The following is a 25,217-nucleotide window of genomic DNA, read 5'->3' as shown; positions in this document are numbered from 1 at the left end:
AGTTTTCTGGTAGTTTATTGGAGATAAGAGTCTCACAGATTTTCCTGCCTAGGATGGCTTTCAACTGTGATCCTCAGATCTCAGCCTCCTGGAAAGCTAGGATTATAGGTATGAGTCTCTGTCGCCTGGCTGTAACAATAAAATTTTTTAAGAAATTTAAAGATGTTGCTCCCTTAGCAAAACCTCAATGTGCATTCTGATTCCAACAAAATTCACAAAAAGATATGATGTTCTTTTAGAGATAGTACAAAGGGCACAATTTTACTGGCAGAACACAGCGAAAGTATGCAGACAAATGTACTTCCAAGGAAAATGAAGAGTTGGTTCAGAAGGTAGAATAAAGAACTCAGACAGCAGAGCCAAGAGCTATAGAAAGTAACTCTAACATCTTCAGTGTACTCAAGTAACTTTTAATTTGTGCTCTACTGAACTGTGATATGAACCAGCAACCTCTGTGAACTTTTGTTGCTTGTATAAACATTTTATTCTGGGTGTATAGTTCATAGGAGTTCACATCAATGGTTATACTTGAGAAGCTGTACTCTAAAGGAAATAGGGCTATACTCAAGGTGTCCCACCAGCACCTATATTTGATTTATATCGTAACATTCTGATAACATTCTGGTCAGGTTAATAATGCTATATGGGATTAAACTTCTGGTAAGTGTGGGAAGAGTGACTGTATTTTGTAAATACAGAACAATGCAAATAATTTGTAGCATGTAGTTAAAATGTCCATAAAAAATTCTTCAGTTTTCCTTCCTTGTACTTGGGGACTTCTTTCCAACCAATTAAGATGTAAAAAAAGTAAGAGGATATGGTAAAAGTACAAAACTTTAATTAAAAAGTATTATGGCTTTGTTCATGTTCTTTTGATGGCTAGTCATAATGAGGCAAGAAATTCTAGAAACCCTCTGTAAAGACTAGTAGCTAAAGCTTACTACCATCAGCCATGTGAGTGAGCCACTTAGGACATGGACCCTTCAGTCCCAGTAAGCCATCAGGAGACTGCAGGCTCAGTTCAAATCAACACTACAACTTCATAAGAGACTGGTGTGGTGGCACAGACCTGTAGTACCAGCACAGGGGAAGCAGAAGCTTCAGGAGAATCCAGAGTTCAAAGCCAGCCTAAGCTATGTAGCACAGCCTGTTTCAAAAAAAAAACACACAACTGAGGATGGATGTCAGTGGCAGAGTGCTTGCCTACCATGCCAAAGGCTCTGGGTTGGATCTCCAGCAAAATAAAACCAGTAATATAAAACACTCCATGGAAGAATTTAAGCTAGAACCACTTAGATGCTTCTTAATCCCTGACCCACCAAAACAGTTGTTTTAAGATGCCAGATTTGGGGATGATTTATTATCCAGCAATATATAATATTCATATATCACCAAGAAAAAATGTATGGGTTTTTTTATGGTAAAGAATCCCTAAAAACACAAAATTAAAGACAAAAAAATTGCATTTTAAAAGCAAGACCTTATTAATGTATGACCACATAAATGTTGACTTAAAACAAAACACAACAAAATTTTATGGGGGATGGATTTAGGAGGTAGGCCTCACTGTTCCCTGGACTAGGCTCAAATTCGTGACCCCAAGCAGCTGGGATTACAAGTATGCACTTTCAAGGCTGGCAATGCTAACTCCTGAAGGATTTGTAAATTGCAACCCTGCCATGTTACATACAGTGCATACACACCTAATGTTTTCCAACAGGATATGAATTAAGAACACAGTTCCAGAATCTACATCTCTATGCCAGAATAAAACTAATCTCATCTCAATTCTAAACTTGTAGACTTTGTTTTTTCTGAGTATTTCCTAAACAATACAACAACTGTCTATATAGCATTTATATCGCTGTAGTAGATTTAAGTCAGCTAGAAGAGGTTCCTGGAACCCATCCTGAGGACACTAAGAGACAACTAGTAGAAAAAAAAACAAGTACCACAGGATTGAAGAGGGTTAAATTTGTACTGTCTTTAACAGTTCAAGACAGTAAAAGACATAGTAAAATTTTAAATCTACTGTGACTCCAAAGTCTTTAGCTTTTTGATTATGCTACAGTACACAAAGGGTCAGCAAACTTCTGCAAGAGTGCATTTAGCTTTTTAAGCCAGAGATGGGTCTCTGCTGCAATTGAACAGCCTTAGCACAAAGACAGCATAAATAATATAAACATGGGTTTTGTTTTATTCCAATAAAATTTCATTTGCCAAATCAAGACTGCTGTTTGGATTTGACTCAATGGACAGTGTTCCATGTGTGGACCTTCTTTCCTTACCTCTTCTCCTTTCCTTTAAAAGGGAGGGGCCACAGTTTCCTGGGAATCAAACTCAGGGCCTTGAATATACTAAGAAAGAACCACTGAGCTACATCTTTAATCTTCCATTTTTGGATTTGAGGTAGTATCTTATATTATGTTCTTCAATTAGCTTGAATTTACTCTGTGATCAAGCTAGCCTCAAATTCTCTTTCCTGGTTCTACCTCCCAGGTACATGCACCATAACATCTGGCAGTGACTGTATTCTGTTACCTGACACTATTTTTGTTTTGTTTTTCTTTTAGTACTGATGATTGAACTCAAGCTTTGTGCTTGCTAGGTTGGAGCTGTACTGAACCATTCTTCAACCCTTCTAGCACTGGTTATTTTCCAGGTAGGGTATGCAGCCTAGGCCCAGGCCTAGCCACTGGCTGAGACGGAATCAGTTGCAAACCTTTTTTGTTTTTTGGTGGGGCAGGCATACCCAGGTTTCTGCCCAAGCTGCTACAATCACAGGCTTAGCTACCTCACTTGGCAACTTCCACTATCTTAAAATGATACTTGTCAGTTCAATCAGTAGTTGCCACAAGTCACAAAATACTTATACACACAATTACTTTATATTCTCCTTTATGAGAAACCACTTTCTGAGATATGTCTAGGGAAGGCTTCCCTAAAATGCTGATCCTGCTATACAACAGCATTTTTCTAATTTAATCCCAAGATGATTTTTCATGTTCAAACAAAATTAACCTATTTTACTAAATTAATCATAAGTTACTATTTTAAAAAAGAGTAACTAGTTTCACTAACAGTCAATAGACTAATTGCGTAATTACAATACAAAGTACTATAATTAGCTGTGTAAATTTTGTGTTTAATGCAAAAATTTATGAAATACCTACTTTTACTTAAGAGGAATAACTAGTTCCAAATGAAATCTATGGGGTGGGGATGTAGCACACTGGCAGAGCACTTGACTGACATTCTGAAGGATATGAGTTTAATCCCTAGCACCACAGAAAACAAACAAAAAACTAAATCCTTAATTGAATCTGAAAGTATAAAATATTTTTCTTCTGTTGGTCAGAAAAATTCAAACAACATTCATCATTTCCTACCTCTATATAATATCTTCCCATAAAGATGAAAAACAAGAAACTCAGAGGGGGGGGGACCCTCAAAACAGTATCTACATATACACACCAGAGTCAACAAGAAATCTGAATCTTATACCTGTGTCAGCCTCATGTTCTTTATTCTCATCTGTAAGAGGGTTGTCGTGAAGCTTCAAATAGATCTCTATAGCAATTCTTGCTGCCTTGAAGTAAAATGGATGCTGTCGAAGTACATCTTCTAGTTTTAATAAGTCCACATATGATCTAAGGGTAATCTTCCTCATACAGTATGTATGAAAGTCAAACTGGTCATCAGTGATTTCTATAAAATGCTAACAAAATTACCTTATTATTACAGTGAACTATAGCAACGTATAAGAAAACTATAAAACTGAAAAGCTTGAAAATAATTGTACCATTGGCATGATAAATTTGTAAAAACACAAAACACACACTTTAAAATTAAAATTACAATTATTTCATACACTTTGCATATCAAATAAGCAAAACAGTTGGCGATTATATAGCACATTATATGACAGATACTGAATTGCTGAAAATACAGAAAAATACTTAAAACACATTTGTCTATAAGTATATATTCATCCTACCCTACCCTTAAATCATACTTAAGAAAGTTATTCTGACAAGCCAACCATAATTGATCAAAATCTAAAATAGAGCAATATAGTACACAGGATTGTGAGATTTTGTTATTTAGAAAAATTTATAAAGGATTAAAATATGTAGATTTTTGACTTTTTGAATCTATAAAGGAAATCAAGAAAATTTTATCAGAAAATGAACAGGATACAAAGACCTTATAAAAAGGTTTTAAAGTTAGGCTCTTTAGGGTTAGACCACACAACCCCACAGTAAACAGTATTCTAGGATCATTTAATGAAATCTTACATAGTATAGAACAGGCAGCTGCAATTCCAAAAAAGATTAAAAATCACTAAAAACATAGCCACAGGATTTTAATAAAGGCTAAAAAACTCCTAAAAGAAAGAATTAACATTGGAAGTGTCTGAAAATATAGCATATCCACTGAAAAAATTGAGAAGTATAATAATGAGTTTAAAAATCACCTAATCTAGGTGACTGTGGCTTATGCCTGTAATCCTAGCTTCTTTTTTTTTTTGGTTGGTCGTGGGGCTTGAACTCTGGACTTGAGCGCTGTTCCTGTGGTCTTCAGCTCAAGGCGAGCGCTCTACCACTGGAGCCACAGCACCACTTCCGTTTTCTAGTGGTTTATTGGAGATAGGAGTCTCACAGACTTTCCTGCCCGGGCTGGCTTTGAACCATGATCCTCAGATCTCAGCCTCCTGAGTTGCTAGAATTATAGGCGTGAGCCACCAGCATCCAGCTTCCTAGCTTCTTAAGAGGCTAAGGTCTGAGGATTACAATTCAAAGCCAGCCAGTCAGTAAATCCAATTAACCAGGCCAGAGCCAGAAGTGGGGATGTGGCTCAAATGGTAAAGCACCAGCCTCAAGCAAAAAAGCTGAGGGACCATGCCCAGACACTGAACTGAGCTCAAGTCCCAGGACCAGCACAAAAAAACAATAAACCTCTACCACTACCAAGACAGACAAGACAGACAGACAGACAGACAGAGACACAACCACCTAGTGTGAAAATAAAAAGGGGGGAAAATTATTTTCCCCACTGAATTTCTAATAGAATAAAACAAGAAATTCATATGTATAAGGTACTTACTCTCTCAATTTCATGACATTTTTTAAGTGCTTCACCAAATTTATTCATTGCTTTATATGCTTGGGCACATTCTGTCTGGAACCACATGCACTGCATCTCATTCAAATTCTCTACTGCCGATGCTCCTTCCTACGTGAAAATCATATTCAAGACCAGTTCTCACAAAATACATCATTCCACCACAGGAGCAAAGAAGGAAAAGATAGATGGTCAACTAAATTTTTTCAAAAAATGTTTAAAACTAACTATATGGAAAGGAGGAATTGATTTTATGTATGAAACTGAAATTCTCTATACACCACTGAAAAATAATACTTCCAAATAGACATTTAAGCCAGGCACTGGTGGCTCACGCCTATAATCCTAGCTACTCAAGGAGGTTGAGATCTGAGAATCCTGGTTCAAAGCCAGCCCAAGCAGGAAAAGTCCATGGTTGTTTTCTTTCCTTTTTTTTTTTTTTTCGGGGGGAGGGGCGGGGGGGTTGGGTTCAGTCGTGGGGCTTGAACTCTGAGCCTGGGAGCTGTCTCTGAGCTCTTCAGCTCAAGGCGAACACTCTACCACTTGAACCACAGCACCACTTCCGGTTTTCTGGTGGTTAATTGGAGGTAAGAGTCTCATGAACTTTCCTGCCCAGGCTGACTTTGAACCACAATCCTCAGATCTCAGCATCCTTAGTAGGTATGATTACAGGCATAAGCCACCTCCATGAGACTTATCTCCAATTAACCACCAGAAAACTGAAGGGTTGATTGTGGCTCAAAGTGTCCTAGAGCACTAGCCTTGAGCAAAAAAAGAGCTCAGAGGAAGCTCTTAGGCCCAGAGTTTAATCAAGGACCATAACTGGGGATGGGAGAAGAGAAAAAAAGAGGAGTAATTAGGCAATCAGGACTAACATTTAAAAAAAAAAAAAAAAAAACCTAGGGCTGGGAAGATGGCTCAGTGGTAGAGCACTTGCCTTGCACGCATGATGCCCTGGGTTCAATTCCTCAGCACCACATAAGAAAAAAGAAAAAAGCCGGAAGTGGCATTGTGGCTTAAGTGGTAGAGCGCTAGCCTGGAGTGAAGAACTGAGGGACAGACAGCGCCCAGGCCCCACGACTGGATCCAAAAAAAAAAAAAAAAAAATCTAGGGGCTGGGAAGGTGGCTCAGTGGTAGAGCGCTTGCCTTGCATGCATGAGGCCCTGGGTTCAATTCCTCACTACCACATAAGCAGAAAAAGCCAGAAGTGGTACTGTGGCTCAAGTGGTAGAGCACTAGCCTTGAGCTGAAGAGCTGAGGGACAGTGCCCAGGCCCAGAGTTCAGGTCCCAAGACCAGACCCCCCCCCTCCAAAAAAAAAAAAAAAACTAGCACACAGAAACACATTCTAGGGGCTGGGAAGTTGGCTCAGTGATAAGAGTGCTTGCCTCACATGCATGAGGCCCTGTGTTTGATTCCTCAGCACCACATAAGCAGAAAAAAAAGCCGGAAGTGGCATTGTGACTCAAGTGGTAGAATGCTAGCTGTGACCTGAAGAACTGAGAGACAGCACCCAGGCCCAGAGCTCTGCCCCCACAACTGACAAAAAACAAACAGAAACCACCACATTCTATTTACTACTAGTTCCCATAACTCCTATAATACAAGAGCATAGTGGCTCATGAATGTAATGCCACTCCTTGGAAAACAAAGATCAAGAAGATTGTGGTTTGAGGATATCTCCAGCAAAAATTAACAATACTGCCATCTTACTCTAAACTCTGGGGTTGGTGGTAGTTACCCGTCATCCTAGCTACATAAGAAGCCACAGGTAAGAAAGGAGATCTGACGCTAGTTACAAAAAACCTTACCTGAACAATAGCTAAGATAAAGGAGAGCTGATGCTAGTTAGACAAACATGTAGAAACCTTACCTAAAAAACAGCTAATGCAAAAAGTACTGGGTATGGCTCAAGTGGTAGAGCACTTGCATAGCAAGTATGGAGCCCTCAGTGCAAACCACAGTACCAAAGGAAAAAAAACTGCACAACTAGGTAAAAAAAAAATTTTATACTAAAAATGAATTTAATGTTTTTCTAATATTAAATATATTTTCTAACATTAAAATATTAAAAGCTTTGAAAACAGAATAAACTAAAGTACAAATTGGTTCACATCCTGATTATTCATAAGAACAATGGCAGTACAAACCCTTGTAAACTTTGAGCACATTTCTTCAGCTTCTTTAATCAGATTGGCTTTTAGCATATATTTTGCACACTTGGAGTTAATAAATCGGTCTGCTGTATCCAGGGCCTGGGCTTCATCCATCCACCTTGCAGCTTCCTTAATATTCCCAGCATGCTTACAAGGTACAAATACAAAATAAACCAGTAAGTACACTAATTTTACTGTGTCAGCAATTTGTTTCCGGTTGATAAATTATTAAAATAACCAAATAAAAGATACCTTTGACTTGTAACATGCAAATTAATATAGAAAAGCAAAAAGTCATTCCTCTGTAAAGTTTTATACCTTCTGGCAATCTAGAAGGTAGGCTAACAATAAAGATTTGTATTAGGAGAAATATCTACTGTTATATTCCTATCATAAATAATACTACCTGGCACAAAGGAAATACCAGAAAAAAAAGACCAAAGGAAAAAAGAATCTTTAAGTCAAGAATAACCTAATAACCTAATTAATAACCTAGTAACCTTATTAAGTCAAGAATGAGTGCCAGTGGTTCATGCTTATAATCCTACTCGAGAGGCTAAATTCCAGGGTATCATAGTTTGAAACCAACCCAGACAAAAAAGCCAAGCAAGCATGAGGCCCTTAGTTCAAGCCACTACCAGCAAAACCAAATAGGTGATTGGCCCATGCAGGAAAGTCCATTAGACTCTTATCTTCCCATTATCTTCCCTACCCCAACCCAAAAGAGCCAGAGTGGAGGAGTTATAAGTCATTTACTAGAGCACTAGCCTTGAGGTAAAAAAAAGTTAAGGGACAGTACCCAGGCCCTGAGTTCAAGCCCCAGGTCTGGCACTCACAAAACACCAAATAAAAAACCTTCAATATGCCGGGCGCTGGTGGCTCACGCCTGTAATCCTAGCTACTCAGGAGGCTGAGATCTGAGGATCGCGGTTCAAAGCCAGCCCGGGCAAGAAAGACCGTGAGACTCCTATCTCCAATAAACCACCAGAAAACTGGAAGTGGCGCTGTAGCTCAAGTGGTAGAGCGCTCGCCTTGAGCTGAAGAGCTGAGGGACAACGCCCAGGCCCAGAGTTCAAGCCCCACGACCGACAAAAAAAAAAAAACCTTCAATATGAAGGTCACAAAAGGGAAACTGATACTCTAAGGTAATCAAGGAAACATTACTACTGGACATTCCCAGTGATCCCCATTTTAATTCATCTAACTGTTTGCCCTGGCCATGCCCCAAAACTAAAGGGTAAAAATTGGCTTTAAAAAGTGCTGGGGGGAAGCCGGGCGCTGGTGGCTCACGCCTGTAATCCTAGCTACTCAGGAGGCTGAGATCTGAGGATCACAGTTCAAAGCCAGCCCGGGCAGGAGAGACTGTGAGACTCCTATCTCCAATAAACCACCAGAAAACCGGAAGTGGCGCTGTAGCTCAAGTGGTAGAGCGCTCGCCTTGAGCTGAAGAGCTGAGGGACAGCGCCCAGGCCCAGAGTTCAAGCCCCACGACCGACAAAAAAAAAGAAAAAGAAAAAAAAAAGTGCTGGGGGGCAGAGCTGGATACCAGTGGCTTATGCCTATAATCCTAGCTACTCAGGAGGCTGAGATGTGAGGATCGCAGTTCAAAGCCAGCCCAGGCAGGAAAGTCACTGAGACTCTTAAAACCGTAAGTGGCACTGTGGCTCAAGTGGTAGAGCACTGCCTTGACAGTACCCAGACCCAGAGTTCAAGCCCCACAACTGAAAAAAAAAAAAGGGGTGGGGGAGACCTGGGGGACCATGCATCAGTGGTTCACACCTGTAATCCTAGCTACTCAAGAGGCTGAGATCTCAGGATTGCAGTTTGAAGTCAGCCTATGCAGAAAAGTGCCGGTGACACTCTTTTGTCTCCAATTAACCACCCCAAAACCAGAAGTGGTGCTATGGCTCAAAATGGTAGAATACTAGCCTTGAGCACAAAGAGGCTCAGCAACAGCACCCAAGCCTTGAGTTCAAGCCCCACAACCAAACCAAAAATACAGTGCTGAGGGGTGAGCACATGTGGCTCAAACCTGTTAATTCAAACTACTCAAGAGGCTGAGGTCTGAGGATCATGGTGTGATGCAACCCAGACAGAAAAGTCCAGGAGATTCATGTCCATGAAGTACTCAGAAAAATCAGGAAGTAGAGCTATGGTTCAAGTGGTAGAACACTAGCTAGCCCCCAAACCCTGAGTTCAAGCCCAAAGACTGGCACAGGCATGTGCATGCATATATACACACACAAGAGCTGGGGCAAGTTAAGAGTTATAGAAGCATATTATATGCATATATATCACAATATGTAGCCCTTTGTATAAGAATTTAAGCTAATAATTTTTTTAAGATTTAAAAATACAACAAACAAAAATGTAAAATAAATAAAAAGTGGTGCTTGTGTTAAAGTCTAACAATTCCAGAGGTTGAGGCAGGAGGAATGTGAGTTCCATGCTAGCCAAATACAGAGAAAAGCTGTCTCAAAGCAAAACAAAAGCAACACTTGTAGAACACTTACTTGCCAATAAAACCTGAGGTTCAATCTTAACATAATCAAACAGACAGGTGCTTTCAAAATGTTAATGACATTATTGCCTGGTTAAATTATTAATTTCTAACCACTCCCTCAAAGATTTGATTAATTACTTGCAAGAAGAGAATGGTCAAATTAAAAGAAATGATAGGACACATGAATGATAGTACATTCCTATAAGTCTAGCTACTTGGGAAAATTGACTTCTAAGGTAAATTTCAAGTAAAATCAATACCTCTCTTAAAAAGTAATCTAAAAGAACTCCCACTCATCTGGTCGAACCACTACTAAATATCCCCATGCTGCTGATCACATGTATGGTGTATAACATGTGTACACCGTTATATGTTATAGACTGTGATAGACAATTTGCTCCAGGCAAGTTAGAATGAACTTGTGACTTTAAATGAGCATCATTATTCCACAATACTGTGAAATTCGGGAAATTATGTAATCACTTAATCACAATTAAAAAAAAAAACCTCGGGGAAGGTAGGGAGGGAAGGGATGGTAGGGGGAAAACAATGGAGGGGGTAACAATGTTCAATAGGAAGTATACTCATTACCTTACTCATGTAACTGTAACCCTCTGTATAGTATCTTTACAATAAAAAAAAAAAGAAAAGAAAAAAAAAAAGTAATCTAAAAAACAAAAAGGACCAGGACTATGGCTTCAAGTGGTAGATTATCAGCCTACCAAGAATGGGAACCTAAGCTCAAACCTCAATACCTCCAAAGAACACAGAGTAAAGCTAAGCTAGGAGGGCAGGCTACATGCCTGGGAATTAAGGAGTCCAAAAAGATCATAATACTTAGTATTCAGATGAAAATCATCACTGTTTTTGCTTTATCAAAAGTATCAGATACACTTGCAGTAAATAAAATTCCTTTGGCTAGGGACCAGTGGCTCACACCTATAATCCTAGCTACTCAGGAGGCTGAGATCTGAGGATCACAGCTCAAAACCAGCCCAAGTCAGGAAAGTCCGTAAGACTCTTATTTCCAATAAACACCAGATAAACCAGAAGCCAGAAGTGTGCTGTGGCTCAAGTGGTAGAGCACTCGCCTTGAGGTGATGAGCTGAATGACAGCACCCAGGCTCAGAGTTCAAGCCCCACAACCAACAATAAATAAATAAATAAATAAATAAATAAAATTACTTTTAGATTAGCTATATCCTTATTTACTCAAGGGAGGAATCAGTAGATATGTCTGACTACATGGGAATATACATATATATATATATATACACACACATATGTATATATATATATATATGATTAGTGTCATGTGTGTCTTACACATACACATATGGTTAACCATGACCATTCTAAAATCATCACACTAACATGAATTTTATTCCATATTTTTGATTCTTTTAGTCATGTCATTTTACTTACATTTAAAATCTATAAAATACAAATGAGATGCAGGAGAGGTAGAGAGGGAGGGAAGGAGGGAGGGGTAGGGGAGAGAGAAGGAGACCGTAATATAATTGAAAGACTTTTACCTTGTAGATTTTAGCTTTAACAAGAAAGAGTTCTATCAATGTAGGTGTACTTTCAATAGCAGTATTTATGTATTCCAGAGCAATAGATGGCTGACCAATTTTGTCATAATGTTGTGCCAAGTAGTACTGGACCCAAAGTAATGTAGTTGGTGGTTCCTCCTTTCCATCATCTTTAAAATACATGGCACAGGGAGGGAGAGAAAAGAAATCAAGATTACGTATTGTGTAAATTTTTCAAAACCCAATGAATATAGTCCTTATATTTATAAGGAAAAGTAATTGGAAAATGCTCATCATCAAAGGAACACAATGATGATTAATCTACAAAACATGGCTAACCCCTTTCAAAAAGTACAATTAAATTTAGTCTGAGACCTAGAAACAAGGAGCAACTTAATAGTAATGAAAGCTTCAGGTCCCAAAAGTAGCTTCCCCACTGAAGGAACAAGAGATCCTCAGGAAAAACAACCAATTCTAGATCTTCTGAGGCAGTGTACTACAATGTACAAGAGAAATGCTATCAGCTTGTACCATGGTAGAAAGATGGAACCATTTGGTATTTAAATTACTGAGTACAGGGGCTGGGAAGGTGGCTCAGTGGAAGAGCGCTTGCCTTGCATGCATGAGGCCCTGGGTTCGATTCCTCAGCACCACATAAGCAAAAAAGAAAAAAGCCGGAAGTGGAACTGTGGCTCAAGTGGTAGAGTGCTAGCCTTGAGATTAAGAGCTGAGGGACAGTGTCCATGCCCAGAGTTCAGGCCCCACGACCGGGCCCAAAATAAATAAATAAATAAATTACTGAGTACAATTAACTCTGAGTTCCTAATTTTTTGCTTTTTTTGTGCCAGTCCTGGAGCTTAAATAAAAATTAGACCCGGGTACTGGTGACTCACACCTGTAATCCTAGCCACTCAGGAGGCTGAGATCTTAGGATAGTGGTTCAATGCCATCCTGTATCTCTAATTAACCACCAGAAAGCCAGAAGTGGTGCTGTGGTTCAAAGTGAGAGAGCTCTAGTCTTGAATGAAAAAGCTCAGGGACAGCACCCAGGCCCCCGAGTTCAAGCGCCACAACTGACTATAAATTATATATATAATTTGTAATCTTTAAAGAATACGTCTACAGTTTGTGCTTTTATAGAATTTTTTGGGGGGGAGGCTGGGAAGACTCAGTGGTAGAGCGCTTGCCTTGCATGCATGAGGCCCTGGGTTCGATTCCTCAGCACCACATAAGCAAAAAGAAAAAAGCCGGAAGTGGTGCTGTGGCTCAAGTGGTAGAGTGTTAGCCTTGAGCTGAAGAGCTGAGGGACAGCGCCCAGGCCCAGAGTTCAGGCTCCATGACCGGACCCAAAAAAAAAAAAAAAAAAAAAAGAATTTTTTTTGGGGGGGCACTGTTCATGGGTCTTGAACTCTGGGCCTGTGTGCACTGTCTCTCAGCTCTTTAAATCAAGGCAAGTGCTCTGCCACTTGAGCCATGGCACCACTTCCAGTTTATTTTGACAGTTTATTGGAGGTAAGATTCTCATAGGCTTTGCTGCCTGGGCTGGCTTTGAACCTGGATCCTCAGACCTTAGCTTCCTAAGTAGCTAGGATTACAGGTGTGAGCCACCAGCGTCGTGCAGTTTTTAAAGAATGTTTTAAATTTTAGGCGTTAGGAGGAAAAAAAGTGTACTTATCATGTTCTTCCTATATAAATCCTGAGTCAAAAACATATATAACATGAAATTCTCTTGTCAGATAGAAATACTAACTGCCAAGTGATAGAAGCAAGTAATCTTGATTATTCCTTGTTATGTTTAGAACACAAAAATCAAACCAATCAAATGAACAAACCAAAAAAAAATCACATCAAATTTCATCAAACTTGGAATTGGACCTATCCATTAAAAATTTCTACAAAAAAAAAAATTTCTAGCCGGGCACCAGTGGGGCACTAGTGGCTCACGCCTGTAATACTAGCTACTCAAGAGACTGAGATCTGAGGATCGCAGTTCAAAGCCAGCCAGGGAAGGAAAGTCTGTGAGACTCTTATCTCAAATTAACCACCAGTAAACTGGAAGTGGTGCTATGGCTCAAGTGATCCTAGCCTTGAGCTGAAAAGCAGGGGAACAATGCCCCAAGCCCAGAGTTCAAGCTCCATGAATGACAAAAAAAAAAAAAAAAAAAAAAATTAATTATAGGAAGGAAAAAAGAGGAACTTACAGCCATGTAAGTATGACAATTGTATAATGATTATGTTTTAAGTCTTTCAGACACATTTAAATATTTATAAATGAAATTATGTCTATTTTGGGATTTTCATCAGAATGTAAGATTAGAAGCTTAGTGCCTTTGGATGAACTATGTCTAGGTATAATCAAAGCTTGTCAAGCTTGTATTTTCACTTTTAGTTTCATTCAAAATTGAGATACTTTATCCCAACTAGTTGCACTCTCAGTCAACTATTACACAATATGCAAATTAGTGAGTTTCCATCATATTGGGAGAAAAAAAGTACATATACAACGCTAATCGAACAATTAGCAATGACCCATTAACCCTTTCATAATGTACTAAAAAATTTCAGCATATTTTTAAGGTATAAACTATGAACACTTACCATTAGGGTTAAATAAACGACAGCTTTTCAGAGAAGTTTCATAACCTACAACTAATTCTTCTATGATCGCCACCTACGGTACAAAGACAGAAGCACACTTTAATAGAGAAAAAATAGATGGTTACTATTTTTGTGCAAAATGTGCTATTTACACAAATGCCCCCTTATATAATTTTTTTGAGGTGCCAGTCCTGAAGCTTGAACTCATGGCCTGGAGGCACTGTCACTGAGCTTTTTTTTTTTTTTCCCTCAAGGCTGGTCTCTACTATTTAAGCCACAGTTCCATTTCTGGCTCTTTGGTGGCTAATTAGAGCTAAGTTTCTTTTGCAAATTTTCTGGCGCAGGTGGCTTTGAAGCATGATCCTCAGATCTGAGCTTCCTGAGTAGCCAGGATTACAGGTGTGAGTCACGAGAGCTCTCCTATAAAATTTTAATCTCTGGGCTGGGAAGGTGGCTCAGTGGTAGAGTGTTTGCTTTGCATGCATGAGGCCCTGGGTTCGATTCCTCAGCACCACATAATCAGAAAAAGTCGGAAATGGCGCTGTGGCTCAAGTGGTAGAGCAATAGCCTTGAGCTGAAGAGTTGTGGGACAGGGCCCAGGCCCAGAGTTCAGGCCCCACAACCGACCAAAAAAAAAAAAAATTTAGTCTGAGTAAGAAGTTTTAAATAATCATTTTGAAGATATACAGTAGGATATGACTTTCTAAAAACTTGTAAGTGAACTCCTTTTCCCTGTCAGAAAATAACGCATGCGCAGACAAATAGATGGACGTAGAACAAATGGTTTTAAGTGAAATAAGTCAAGTCAACCTCAGAGACACAAATGGCACATTTTGTCTCATGTGCACGTTAGATCTAAATTACACTGGGTCATGATACATTATATAAGATTTTAGTGATTAACACACACTGAGACCAAAGGAGGATATTCTTAGGAAAGGGAAAAAAAGGTGCAGTGCTTATGTACATGTGATCACATAAACCAATATTCATGGAAATGAACTCCAGAAAATGGAAACAAAGTTTATTCTTCATTGCTGTTTTTCCTTTCTTTTTATTTTGTTTATCTGTCGTTAAGATGGTAAGGGTGTGGAGCACAGAAATGAAGGGACAAAGGGTAAACAAACCAGCAGTGGTGCTCACTAGACACTATGTTGAAAATGAACTATACAACTTGTGGGTGGGGATGGGTGTGAAAACCTGGGAGAGGACAAGGGAAATGTATTTTGCCTGACTTATGTAATTGTAACCGTTTTGCACATCACCTTTATAATAATTATTTTAATTTTTTAAACAAAAGAATGCATCAGCAGAACCAAAAATTAGTAAGGGGTAAGACAGAATCAGTGTTGTAGATGATTTATATCTTCATTCATTTCCACCACAAACTATATAAATAACAACCATAATTAATCATCTGCTCTTTAAGAATCAAGAATCTAAAAAAATGCTTTGCGAAAAGGGCATTTTCTGTAAGTACATGGTAAGTCAATTCTCAATTTCAAAATCAAGAGAATTAATAAAACTTAATCATTAAAGAGTAGGGTATCTGAAGTGTGGGAGAATATATGTCTGGTCCACTTTTTTTAAAAAAAAAAAGCAATAAAAAGTAATTTACAGTGGTTGGGAAGGTGGCTCAGTGGTAGAGTGCTTGCCTTGCATGCATGAGGCCCTGGGTTCGATTCCTCAGCAACACATAAGCAGAAAAACCCAGAAGTGGTGCTGTGGCTCAAGTGGTAGAGCACTAGCCTTGAGCCGAAAAGCTGAGGGACAACGTCCAGGCCCAGAGTTCAGGCCCCACAACTGGAAAAAAGCAAAAACAAAAACAACAACAACAACAAAAAAAACAGTCCTGTTAGGGAACTGGACATGGGACAGAATCAGCGGAAAACTTCATTAACTACACTGATTCATTACAGCATAGAGCTAAAACCAAGGAAAGAATAGTAACAATAATTATTGAGGACAGAAAGAAAAGAAATGGTGAAAAGGAAGAAAGAGGTATACATAGAGGCATTAAACTGCTTTCTAGGAAAACAGTATCAGATTTACAAAACATATACTACTGGACACAGATAATCAAAAACTAAACATACTGAGCAATGGAATAATAGAAAAGGAAAGAAAACATTGTTTTGATTTTTACCTTTTCTTTGTCTTTGTATAGTGATCTCAAGGTATTGAAGACTGGTGGACAACCCTTGCTAAAATTCATCCTCAGAAACTTATCCAAACATTCCTTAAACTTCTCACCTTGGAGAGAAAAAAATCTGTTGGTTTACATTTATCCATACAATGATGTATATCATGAGACTTCAATATGCAATGCACATTTTTAAAAATCAAGGAAAAGTGGACACTGATGGCTCACACCTGTAATCCTAACTTATTCAGGAGGCTGAGATCTAAGGATTGAGGTTTGAAGTCAGCCCAAGCAGGAAAGCCTGTAAAACTCTTAAATCCAATGAGCTATCAAAAAAACTGAAGTTGAGGGGCTAGCCTGAAGCACAAAAAATACAGTGCCCAGTCCCTGAGTTCAAGTCCCAAGATCAGCCTTCCACAGCCCCACAAGAAAGGAAACCTTAGCCTAGGGAGGGTAGTGGTTCAAGTCTAGCACTTGGGAGGTAGAGACTGGCAGTTCAAGGCTAGACTCAAACCAACAGTTAGGTGTGGTGGCCCATGCTTATCATTCTATCTATGAAAGAACAACAATGGCTGGGTACAAAGGCACACACCTGTGATCCCCAATGACATCAAGAAGTATACACTAGAGGAACAAAGTTCTGGTTGGTCTAGGCAAAAAGAAGACCACTTTTTACAAAGTATCAATGTGAAACCAGGTGCTGGTGACTCACGCCTGTAATTCTAGCTTATCAGAGGCTGAGAGCTGAGGATCCAGGTTCAAAGCCAGCCTGTGCAGGGAAGTCCACGAGACTCTTGTCTCCAATTAACCACAGAAAACTGGAAGTGGCTATTGCTTACGTGGTAGAATGCTATGCTGGAGCAAAAGAACTTCAAGGACAGGGCCCAGGCCAGAAATTCAAGCCCCAGGACCAGTATATTAAAAAAAAAAAAAAAAAAAAAAAAAGCCGGCACCAATGACTCACTCCTGTAATCCTAGCTACTTAGGAAGCTGAGATCTGAGGAGGGCAGTTCAAAACCAGCCTGGACAGGAAAGTCCATGAGACTCTTATCTCCAAATAACCACCAGAAAACTGGAAGTGATGCTGTCGCTAAAGTGCTAGAGAACTTGCCTTGGGCTAAAGAGTACAGGGACAGCACCCAGACCCAAAGTTCAAGCCCCACGACTGACCAAAAAAAAAAGGGCTGGGAAGGTAGCTCAGTGGTAGAGTGCTTGCCTTGAATGCATGAGGCCCTGGGTTCCATTCCTCAGCAACACATAAGCAGAAAAAGCAGAAAGTGGGGCTGTGGCTCAAGTGGTAGAGCACTAGCCTTGAGCTGAAGAGCTGAGGGACAGTGCCAAGACCACGAGTTCAGGCCCCACGACTGACCAAAACAAAAACAAAACTATTAAAAAGGGGGCTGGAGATATGGCCCAAGTGGTACTTACTTACCAAGCATGAGTCCCTAGTTCAAACTCTGGTACCACCAACCAAAATAAAATTAACTTGAGCCAGGCACTGGTGGCTCATGTCATGAGGCTGAGATCTGAGTATCAAGGTTCAAAGCCAGCCCAGACAGGAAAGTCCATGAGACTCTGCTCTTCAATTAGCTACCAGAAAACCTGAAGTGGCGCTGTGGCTCAAAAACAGTAGAGTAGGGGCTGGGAAGGTGGCTTAGTGGTAGTGCTTGCCTTGCATGCACAAGACCCTGGGTTCAATTCCAGGCCCAGAGTTAAAGCAGCATAACCAACAAAAAAATAAAAGGGTAGAGTGTTAGCCTTGGGCAAAAGAGCTCAGGCATAGTGCCCAGGGCCTGAGTTCAAGCTCCAAGTAACTTTAAATTGTAACAGCACTTTCCTTCTTTCAAAGTGTTCTCACTTACCAGATAAAAAGTTTAATGGCAGCCTTCTTGGCACCAATCCCCTAGGATATTTAGTCCATGCCTCCTCATATATTTTTAGCCGTTCTAACATATTAGCTGCAGACAAAGAAAAATAGTTGTATTTTACTAGCAAATCACGTTTCTCAAAATAATTTTTTAAAATCACAATTCAATAATCATATAAAATAAATAATTTATTTTATCCTATTCTGATTTAGGCAAGCTTTCAAACTGCAAACTTCTGAGTCTCAGTTACTATGCATTACTTGGAATAGCAGAATAGACCTGGAACTTCTGGATCTACCTTCCATTTCTTCATATATTGTTTCTTTTACTCTCAAGTGCAAGTGCTAAAATCTGTCTCCAGTTTAATCTTCCCTTCACTCATTTTCCCTGTCCTCTATTGTGATCTCTCTCACTTTCAGTCTAGTAAGATTTTATTTCAGTAAGTAGGCCTTACATTGCCCAGATTCCTCCTTAGAACTCTCTCCTAGCTATTTGTTTCATGGTTATAATTCCCCATTTATCTTATTCCTCTATCACCTCCACCACCACATTACTAGCACAGATAGACACTAAATCCTATGAAAACATCAATCTTTTTTTTTTTTCAAAGTAATCTCCAGCAAGGCTTCTCTTGTATGTACCAATGGAATTTAAAAGGCTTACTACCACCCTTGAAGAAAACAAGTGTGCCATACCACATCAGTGAGCAAGAAAGAATACTTCCTATTTGTTTCTGGATCTGTCTCCACAGTGTATACCTACTCGTAGGAGACAGTAATGAGCAAAGGGCACACAGACAGCCTTTGAGTTTCAGTGGTAAAAATTTACTCTTTTCAAAATTTACTCTTCCAGGCTGGCTATACTCATGACTACAGGAGTCCACTCTTTTTCTGTCAGTAAGATACATCTCATTCATTATTGGAAATAACACACTGAATTCCCAACACATATTTTGAATGCTACTATGAATTTTTAATTTTTTTTCCTGGAGTTATTTCTGCAATTCTGTTCTATATCATTTCTATCAACTTGTAAAAAAAGAGATTTCAAAACATGCTCAATCTGCAACATGAAACACAAGCAATATACTTTTATATTCAGGGTCTGAACCAATGGTTACTTACTGTTTTTATTGCTGTGCTTTACTGAGTTAACAAGCATTAACAAAAGAGTTTACCAAAGCTTAACTTTAACCAACTCTACCTGGCTTGAGTGCTTTTTCTAAGCCTTTGTAATAGGCCCAGTTTTCAGGATTTCTCTCTTGCAATCCTCTATAAACATCAGCAGCATCTTCCAAACGGCATAATTGCAAGAGAAGCTCCCCTGATTAACAAACAGAAACATCAACCAAAATGACCATGGAAAAACCTTACAAGTTTTAACTTTTTAACTTTTCCTAAATGTTTCTCTTAAAACCTCATTTTGAATCAATGTAGGGAAGGAGATAGGGCTGATATCCTGCTGAATTCCCAACTCCACTGAAAACGATTGTTTATCATATTGATTTTATTGTCTTGTTGTTTAGAAATACCATGTCCACAAGGGGAGCTGTGGCTCAAATGGTAGAGTTAGCTTTGAGCAAAAAAACTCAGGGACAGCCCCAGGTCCTGAGTTTCAAGCCCAAGGACCAGTACGCTTCAAGAAAAAAAGAGGCTAGCTAAGAAACTTCATCTTCACAAGTTCAATTCTTCACAAGTTCAACTCAACAATTAAAAAAAGATGCTTTACTAAATCACTCTATGGAATTGTGTTTGCAGTTCTCATCTCTTATACCCATTGTGAAAGTAAGCATTTCTCACTTCACAAATTACACAGTGTAAGGACAGGCACTAGTGGTCATGCCTGTAACCCTAGTTACAGGAGCCTGAACTCTGAACATTATAGTTCATAGACACCCCAGGCAAAAAAACTCTTCCACTCCAATAAACTAGCCCCCCCCCCAAAAAAAAATTTTTAAGTGAATCAACAATTTTCTACCATAAAAGGCTAAAGATAGTCAGGCATTGGTGGCTCACACCTGTATTCCTAGCTACTCAGGTGGCTGAGGTCTGAGGATCATGGATTATGCCAGTCTGGGCAGGAAAGTCCTTGAGACTCTTACCTCCAGAAAACCGGAAGTGGCACTGGGGCTCAAGTGGTAGAGCACTCACCTGGAGCTAAAGAGCTGAGGGACAGCGCCCAGGCTCAGATTAAAACCCCATGAGCAACCAAAAGAAAAAAAAAGGCTAAAGATATTCAGTAGCAATTAAATTATCTTTCAGTCTTGTCTTTGCTATAATTAAATATTAGAATAAGTGATATTCTTTAAAATACCTTTGGTTTCTTCTACAGCAAGTTTATCACAAATTTGTTTTTCATAGGTACAAAGATGTTCCAAGGCTTCTCTATAGAGACCTGCTTCTCGAAGAACTTGATTCTGATATAAAAGGAGTTCACTATATTCATAATCCACTTTATCGGGGGATGTCTGTGTAAGGATATAAGGAATACTAACAATAAGAATTTGCTTTCCTATTAGAAATTAATTTATACACTAAAATATAAAGTACAAGGATATCAAATTGAAAAAAACTTTTAGAAATTCTTAAATACCTGTCTATGTAACTCTTAATTATTATCTTCTAATATTAGTTGAGTAAAAACCCATAAATCCTTAAAGAAAAATCAGTAAATGGAAACAAGTAAAAGCTCTTCACAGCTGATGCAAACTAAGGAATCTAGGAGGGCTGGCACGCAGTGGCTCACCCCTGTAATCTTAGCTCCTTAGGAGGCTGAAATCTGAGGATCATGGTTCAAGGCCAGCCCAAGCAGAAAAGTCTGTGATTTTTATCTCCAATCAACCACCAAAAAGCTGGAAGAAGAAAAAGTAAGCACATTCACTGGTGGCTAAGACCAGAAACCCTACTCAGGCTGAGATCTGAGGACCACAGTTCAAAGCTAGCCTTGGCAGGAAAGTCTATGAGACTCTTTATCCCCAATTAACCACCCAAAAACTAGAAGTGGCACTGTGGCTCAAAGTAGTACAACATTAGCCTGGAGCAAAAAGAGCTCAGGGACTGCATCCAGGCCCTAAGTTCAAGCCCTACAACTTACAAAGGAAAAAAATTTGTAAGGAAAACAGTCAGAGAACTCCCATATTGCAGCCACTACAGAAACAATTGGGGGGGGGGGGGAACCAACGAATACTAAAATTATTGGTTCATAGATGGATGCAGTCTAGGTACACATCCAATGATGAATGGGAAAAAAAAATGTGATTTACACACACACACACACACACACACACACACAAAAGAAGAAGAAATAATGCACTGGGCACTGGTGGCTCACACCTATAATCCTTGCTACTCAGGAGGCTGGAATCTGAGGTTCACGGTTAGAAGACAGCCTTGACAATGAGACTTACTCTGTCAGCTATGGGGCTTGAACTCAGGGCCTAGGCACTGTCCCTGAGGTTTTATGCTGAAGCCTAGTGCTCTACCACTTTGAACAAAACACTACTTCCGTTTTTCTGATGGTTAATTGGAGATAATAGTCTCAGGGACTTTGCTGCCTGGATAAGCTTTGAACCACAACCATCAGATCTCAGCCTCCTGAGTAGCCAGGAGTACAGGTCTGAGCACCAGCACACAAATCTGTGAGGCTCTTCATCTCCAACTAACTACCATAAAACCAGAAAAGGAGCTGTGGCTCAAAAGTGGTAGAGCACTAGCCTTGGGCAAAAGAGCTCAGGAACAGCAACCAAGAAAAGAAAAAGAAAGAAAAAGGCAAAGGCAAAGAAACAGGGACAAGGAAAGAGAAAAATAGAGCTAACTATATGCAATCAGATTCCCAACTGGAAACTGTAATGGGTAAAAGCTATTAGAAGATATTTAAGTAGCACAATTAGTATAGTTTCAATATGGATTTCATAGCTTCTATATATTAAAACTAACTTTAACAGTCTGTACAGTAATACCTCTATAGTTATTAACCACTATTATTTATTATTAATACATTTGCATGTGCTGAGGACCAAATACAGAATGTCATGTATTCAAGGCAAGCACTTTGCCAATGAGTTAAATTCACTCTTCTAATGAAGAAAATTTAAATAGAAATATAGGTCAGGGATTTTAAAGCAAATATATCAAAGTGAATTCCTACATTGAGTTCCTTTGTACTACTCTCACACATTTTGCAGGTTTTAAGTTGTTCCTAAATAAAAGGTTAGTCAGACAATGTATACTTTTCTGAATCACATACAGAATCTTATTTAGTAAACGCTCTTCTTGATATTACCTGTTGTGTTTTCCTAAATTCTTCTAAAATCTTTGCTGCCATTTCATAATCTTCTAATAAATGATAGGCAATAGCATAACCAATCCATGATGCTCTCTGTGCAGGTCGAAGCTGTAGTAACTGATATCTCGTTTCCTTTCAAGAGAAAAAACATATTCTCTTAGATTTCAGTCAAAGCAATCCTCCTTTGGAACATCAGATCCACTCATTCCACAGTACTATGTATTTTGCAACCCAATGCTGAAAACAATGACAGAAAGGTTTAACCCATACCATGTAGTAGCTGGACAGAGGCAAAAGAATACTTTTATTCAAGAATTACAATGAAGCCTTATAAACTAATGTTGAAATTTTAACTCAATACCAGGTAGTATCCTTCATTTCTTCATCTTTCTACTCCAAAAAGAGACTGGATGATGAAGACAGTACAAAGGAAAAAATATTCCAAAGTTCTTTAGAAAATATAACACCTAATTAATAAGATATACAGGAAAAACAATTCCAACAGGTTACCCATGGAAGGTGGGGTAGTGGTGGGGAAGGAATAATAGTAAAGAGGGACTAAATAAATCCAAGACTGATTTGAGAATTAATATTGAAGCTTTAAAATTCATCAGTTGGGGGCTGGGAAGGTGGCTCAGTGGCAGAGCGCTTGCCTTGCATGCCTGAGGCCCTGGGTTCGATTCCTCAGCACCACATTAAGCAAAAAGAAAAAAGCCGAAAGTGGCGCTATGGCTCAAGTGGTAGAGTGCTAGCCATGAACTGAAGAGCTGAGGGACAGCGCCCAGGCCCAGAGTTCAGGCCTCATGACCGGACCCCAAAAAATAAAAAAATAAAATAAAATTCATCAGTTGAAGCTGGGCGCCATGGCTCATGACTGTAATCCTAGCTACTCAGGAGGCTGAGATCTGAGGATAGTGGTTTGAAGCAAGATGAGTCTATGAGACTCATCTCCAATAAGCTACTCAGAAAAAGCTGGAAATAAGAGCTGTGGTTCAAGTGGTAGAGCACTAGCATGATCGTAAAGGGGCTCAGGGACAGTGCCCGGGCCCTAAGTTCAAGTCCCAGGACTCTAAAAAAAAACCTCAGCAGTTCCAACATAAAATACAACATCAATAATGAAAACAGACCCTGCTAAAGGCATCACAGTCTACTTTTTAACATAGTGAAATAACCTTATAGTCATTCAAATTTGCCTCACCAAAATATATATAATATATACTTTAATAACTAAGGTAGTAGGTGTGGGGGCTTTCCAATAAAATTATTTTTTAAAAGTAGAATGGGCTAATGAAGAACTCCAAAAGGCTGAATATAGTGGAAATAGATTATTCACTACTATGAAAAGTTTTAAAAATGGGGCTGGGAAGGTGGCTCAGTGGTAGAGCACTTGCCTTGCATGCCTGAGGCCCTGGGTTCGATTCCTCAGCACCACATAAGCAAAAAGAAAAAAGCCGGAAGTGGCGCTGTGGCTCTAGTGGTAGAGCTCTAGCTTTGAGCTGAAGAGCTGAGGGACAGCGCTCAGGCCCAGAGTTCAGGCCCCACGACTGGACCAAAAAAAAAAAAAAAAAAAAAAAGTTTTAAAAATGATATGGAAGACCAGGTGCCAGTGGCTTACGCCTGTAATCCCAACTACTCAGGAGGCTGAGATCTGAGGATCATGGTTCACAGTCAGGCTGGGCAAGAAAGTCCATGAGACTCTTATCTCCAATTAACCACCAGAAAACCGGAAGTGGTGCTGTGGCTTAAATGGTAGAGCGCTTGCCTTGATCTGAAGAGCTGAGGGACAGCACCCAAAGTTCAAGCCCCATGACTAACAAAAAAAAAAAAAAAAAAACCCAAAAACTGAAAAATGATATGGAAAATGAATGAAGAAATAATCGAAGCTCTAAACAAATTCTTCAGCTTAAAATAAGTTTCCTCGAATCACTCACTCTGTACCCCTCAAGGTCCCTCATCTGAATCTGCAGCAGGGAGAGGTCCCTTAAGATCTGAAGGTTGTCCTTATCCCACTTTAGTGCATTTCTGTAACACTTAATGGCTTCGTCATACTTCTTGTCTGACCTCTGAAGAAGGCCATAAACATGCCAACCTGAAGAAATTCAGTTAAGGGTACAACCTACAAGACAAGTATTATTCTACATCATTTTCCCGGAACCTTGGAAAACTATAGCAATTTCCAAAATTATGAACTTAAAAGAGGTCGGAGATACAAAGATAAAAGGGAACAAAACAGAAAAGAGCATAGCTTTTAGAGCCAGAGAAAAGGATGCAGAAGTCTGCTTTATTAACTCTGCAAGACCTCTTAAGTTAGTCTCATTGATTCATCATTTATGTTAGAAGACCCATACATGAAAGCAAAGTAGTAATGACTAAATAGGATACAATACATGAAATGTACACTGGCTGATATAAAATAAATGTGAAGTAAGTCTAAGGAGTTATCTTTATTACTGAAAGGAAAAAGAAAAATACAATACCATCTTTAGGACAGCACTTAGTACAATAAAAGTTTCAAAAAACCAATTACACATTATTATTATACACAATGTCAAAACATTCAAAGCTGGGTGCTGGGGGCTCACACCTATAATCCTAGCTATTCAGGAAGATGAGATCTGAGTGGTCTGAATCCAGCCAGGGCAGGGAAGTCTGTGAGACTCCAAATAACTACCAAAAAATAAAAAATAAGTCAAAGTGGCTCAAGTGGTAGAGAACCAAAATTTAAAGCACAATAAAATTCAGTAATGGAGCTGGGTGCCAGTGGCTCACGCCTGTAATCCTAGCTACTCAGGAGGCTGAGATCTGGAGCTCGCTGTTCAAAGCCAGACCAGACCAGGCAGGGAAGTCCGTGAGACTCTTACCTCCAATAAACCACTAGAAAACCAGAAGTGGCGCTGTGGCTCAAGCAGTAGAGCACTTGCCTTGAACTGAAGAGCCCAAGGACAGCACCCACGCCCAGAGTTCAAGCCCCAAGACCAACTAAAAAAAAAAAAAAAAAAAAAAAAA

At 39.3% G+C, this 25,217-nt stretch overlaps 1 protein-coding gene across 3 annotated transcripts in view; it reads right to left on the bottom strand.

Annotated features, from left to right (window-relative positions):
- Positions 1–25,217, bottom strand: part of Naa15 (N-alpha-acetyltransferase 15, NatA auxiliary subunit) — a 63,166-nt gene that overhangs the window by 16,031 nt on the left and 21,918 nt on the right. For all 3 annotated transcript variants that reach the window (XM_070022112.1, XM_070022111.1, XM_070022110.1), the window contains exons 4-14: positions 24,143–24,300; positions 22,209–22,343; positions 20,241–20,394; positions 19,131–19,250; positions 17,922–18,017; positions 16,063–16,169; positions 13,917–13,989; positions 11,319–11,488; positions 7,275–7,427; positions 5,107–5,235; positions 3,505–3,718 (exon numbers count right to left, since the gene is read on the bottom strand). In XM_070022112.1, the coding sequence (XP_069878213.1) occupies positions 3,505–3,718; positions 5,107–5,235; positions 7,275–7,427; positions 11,319–11,488; positions 13,917–13,989; positions 16,063–16,169; positions 17,922–18,017; positions 19,131–19,250; positions 20,241–20,394; positions 22,209–22,343; positions 24,143–24,300 (1,509 nt within the window). The remainder of the gene's footprint in view (positions 1–3,504; positions 3,719–5,106; positions 5,236–7,274; positions 7,428–11,318; positions 11,489–13,916; positions 13,990–16,062; positions 16,170–17,921; positions 18,018–19,130; positions 19,251–20,240; positions 20,395–22,208; positions 22,344–24,142; positions 24,301–25,217) is intronic.

This window comes from Dipodomys merriami, unplaced genomic scaffold (assembly GCF_024711535.1).
Source record: "Dipodomys merriami isolate MVZ:Mamm:240054 unplaced genomic scaffold, mDipMer1.0.p SCAF_15, whole genome shotgun sequence".
In the NCBI taxonomy this organism is placed as follows: Eukaryota; Metazoa; Chordata; class Mammalia; order Rodentia; family Heteromyidae; genus Dipodomys; species Dipodomys merriami.
Note: the sequence above shows the minus strand (reverse complement) of the source record. Positions and strands in the feature narration are given on the sequence as shown.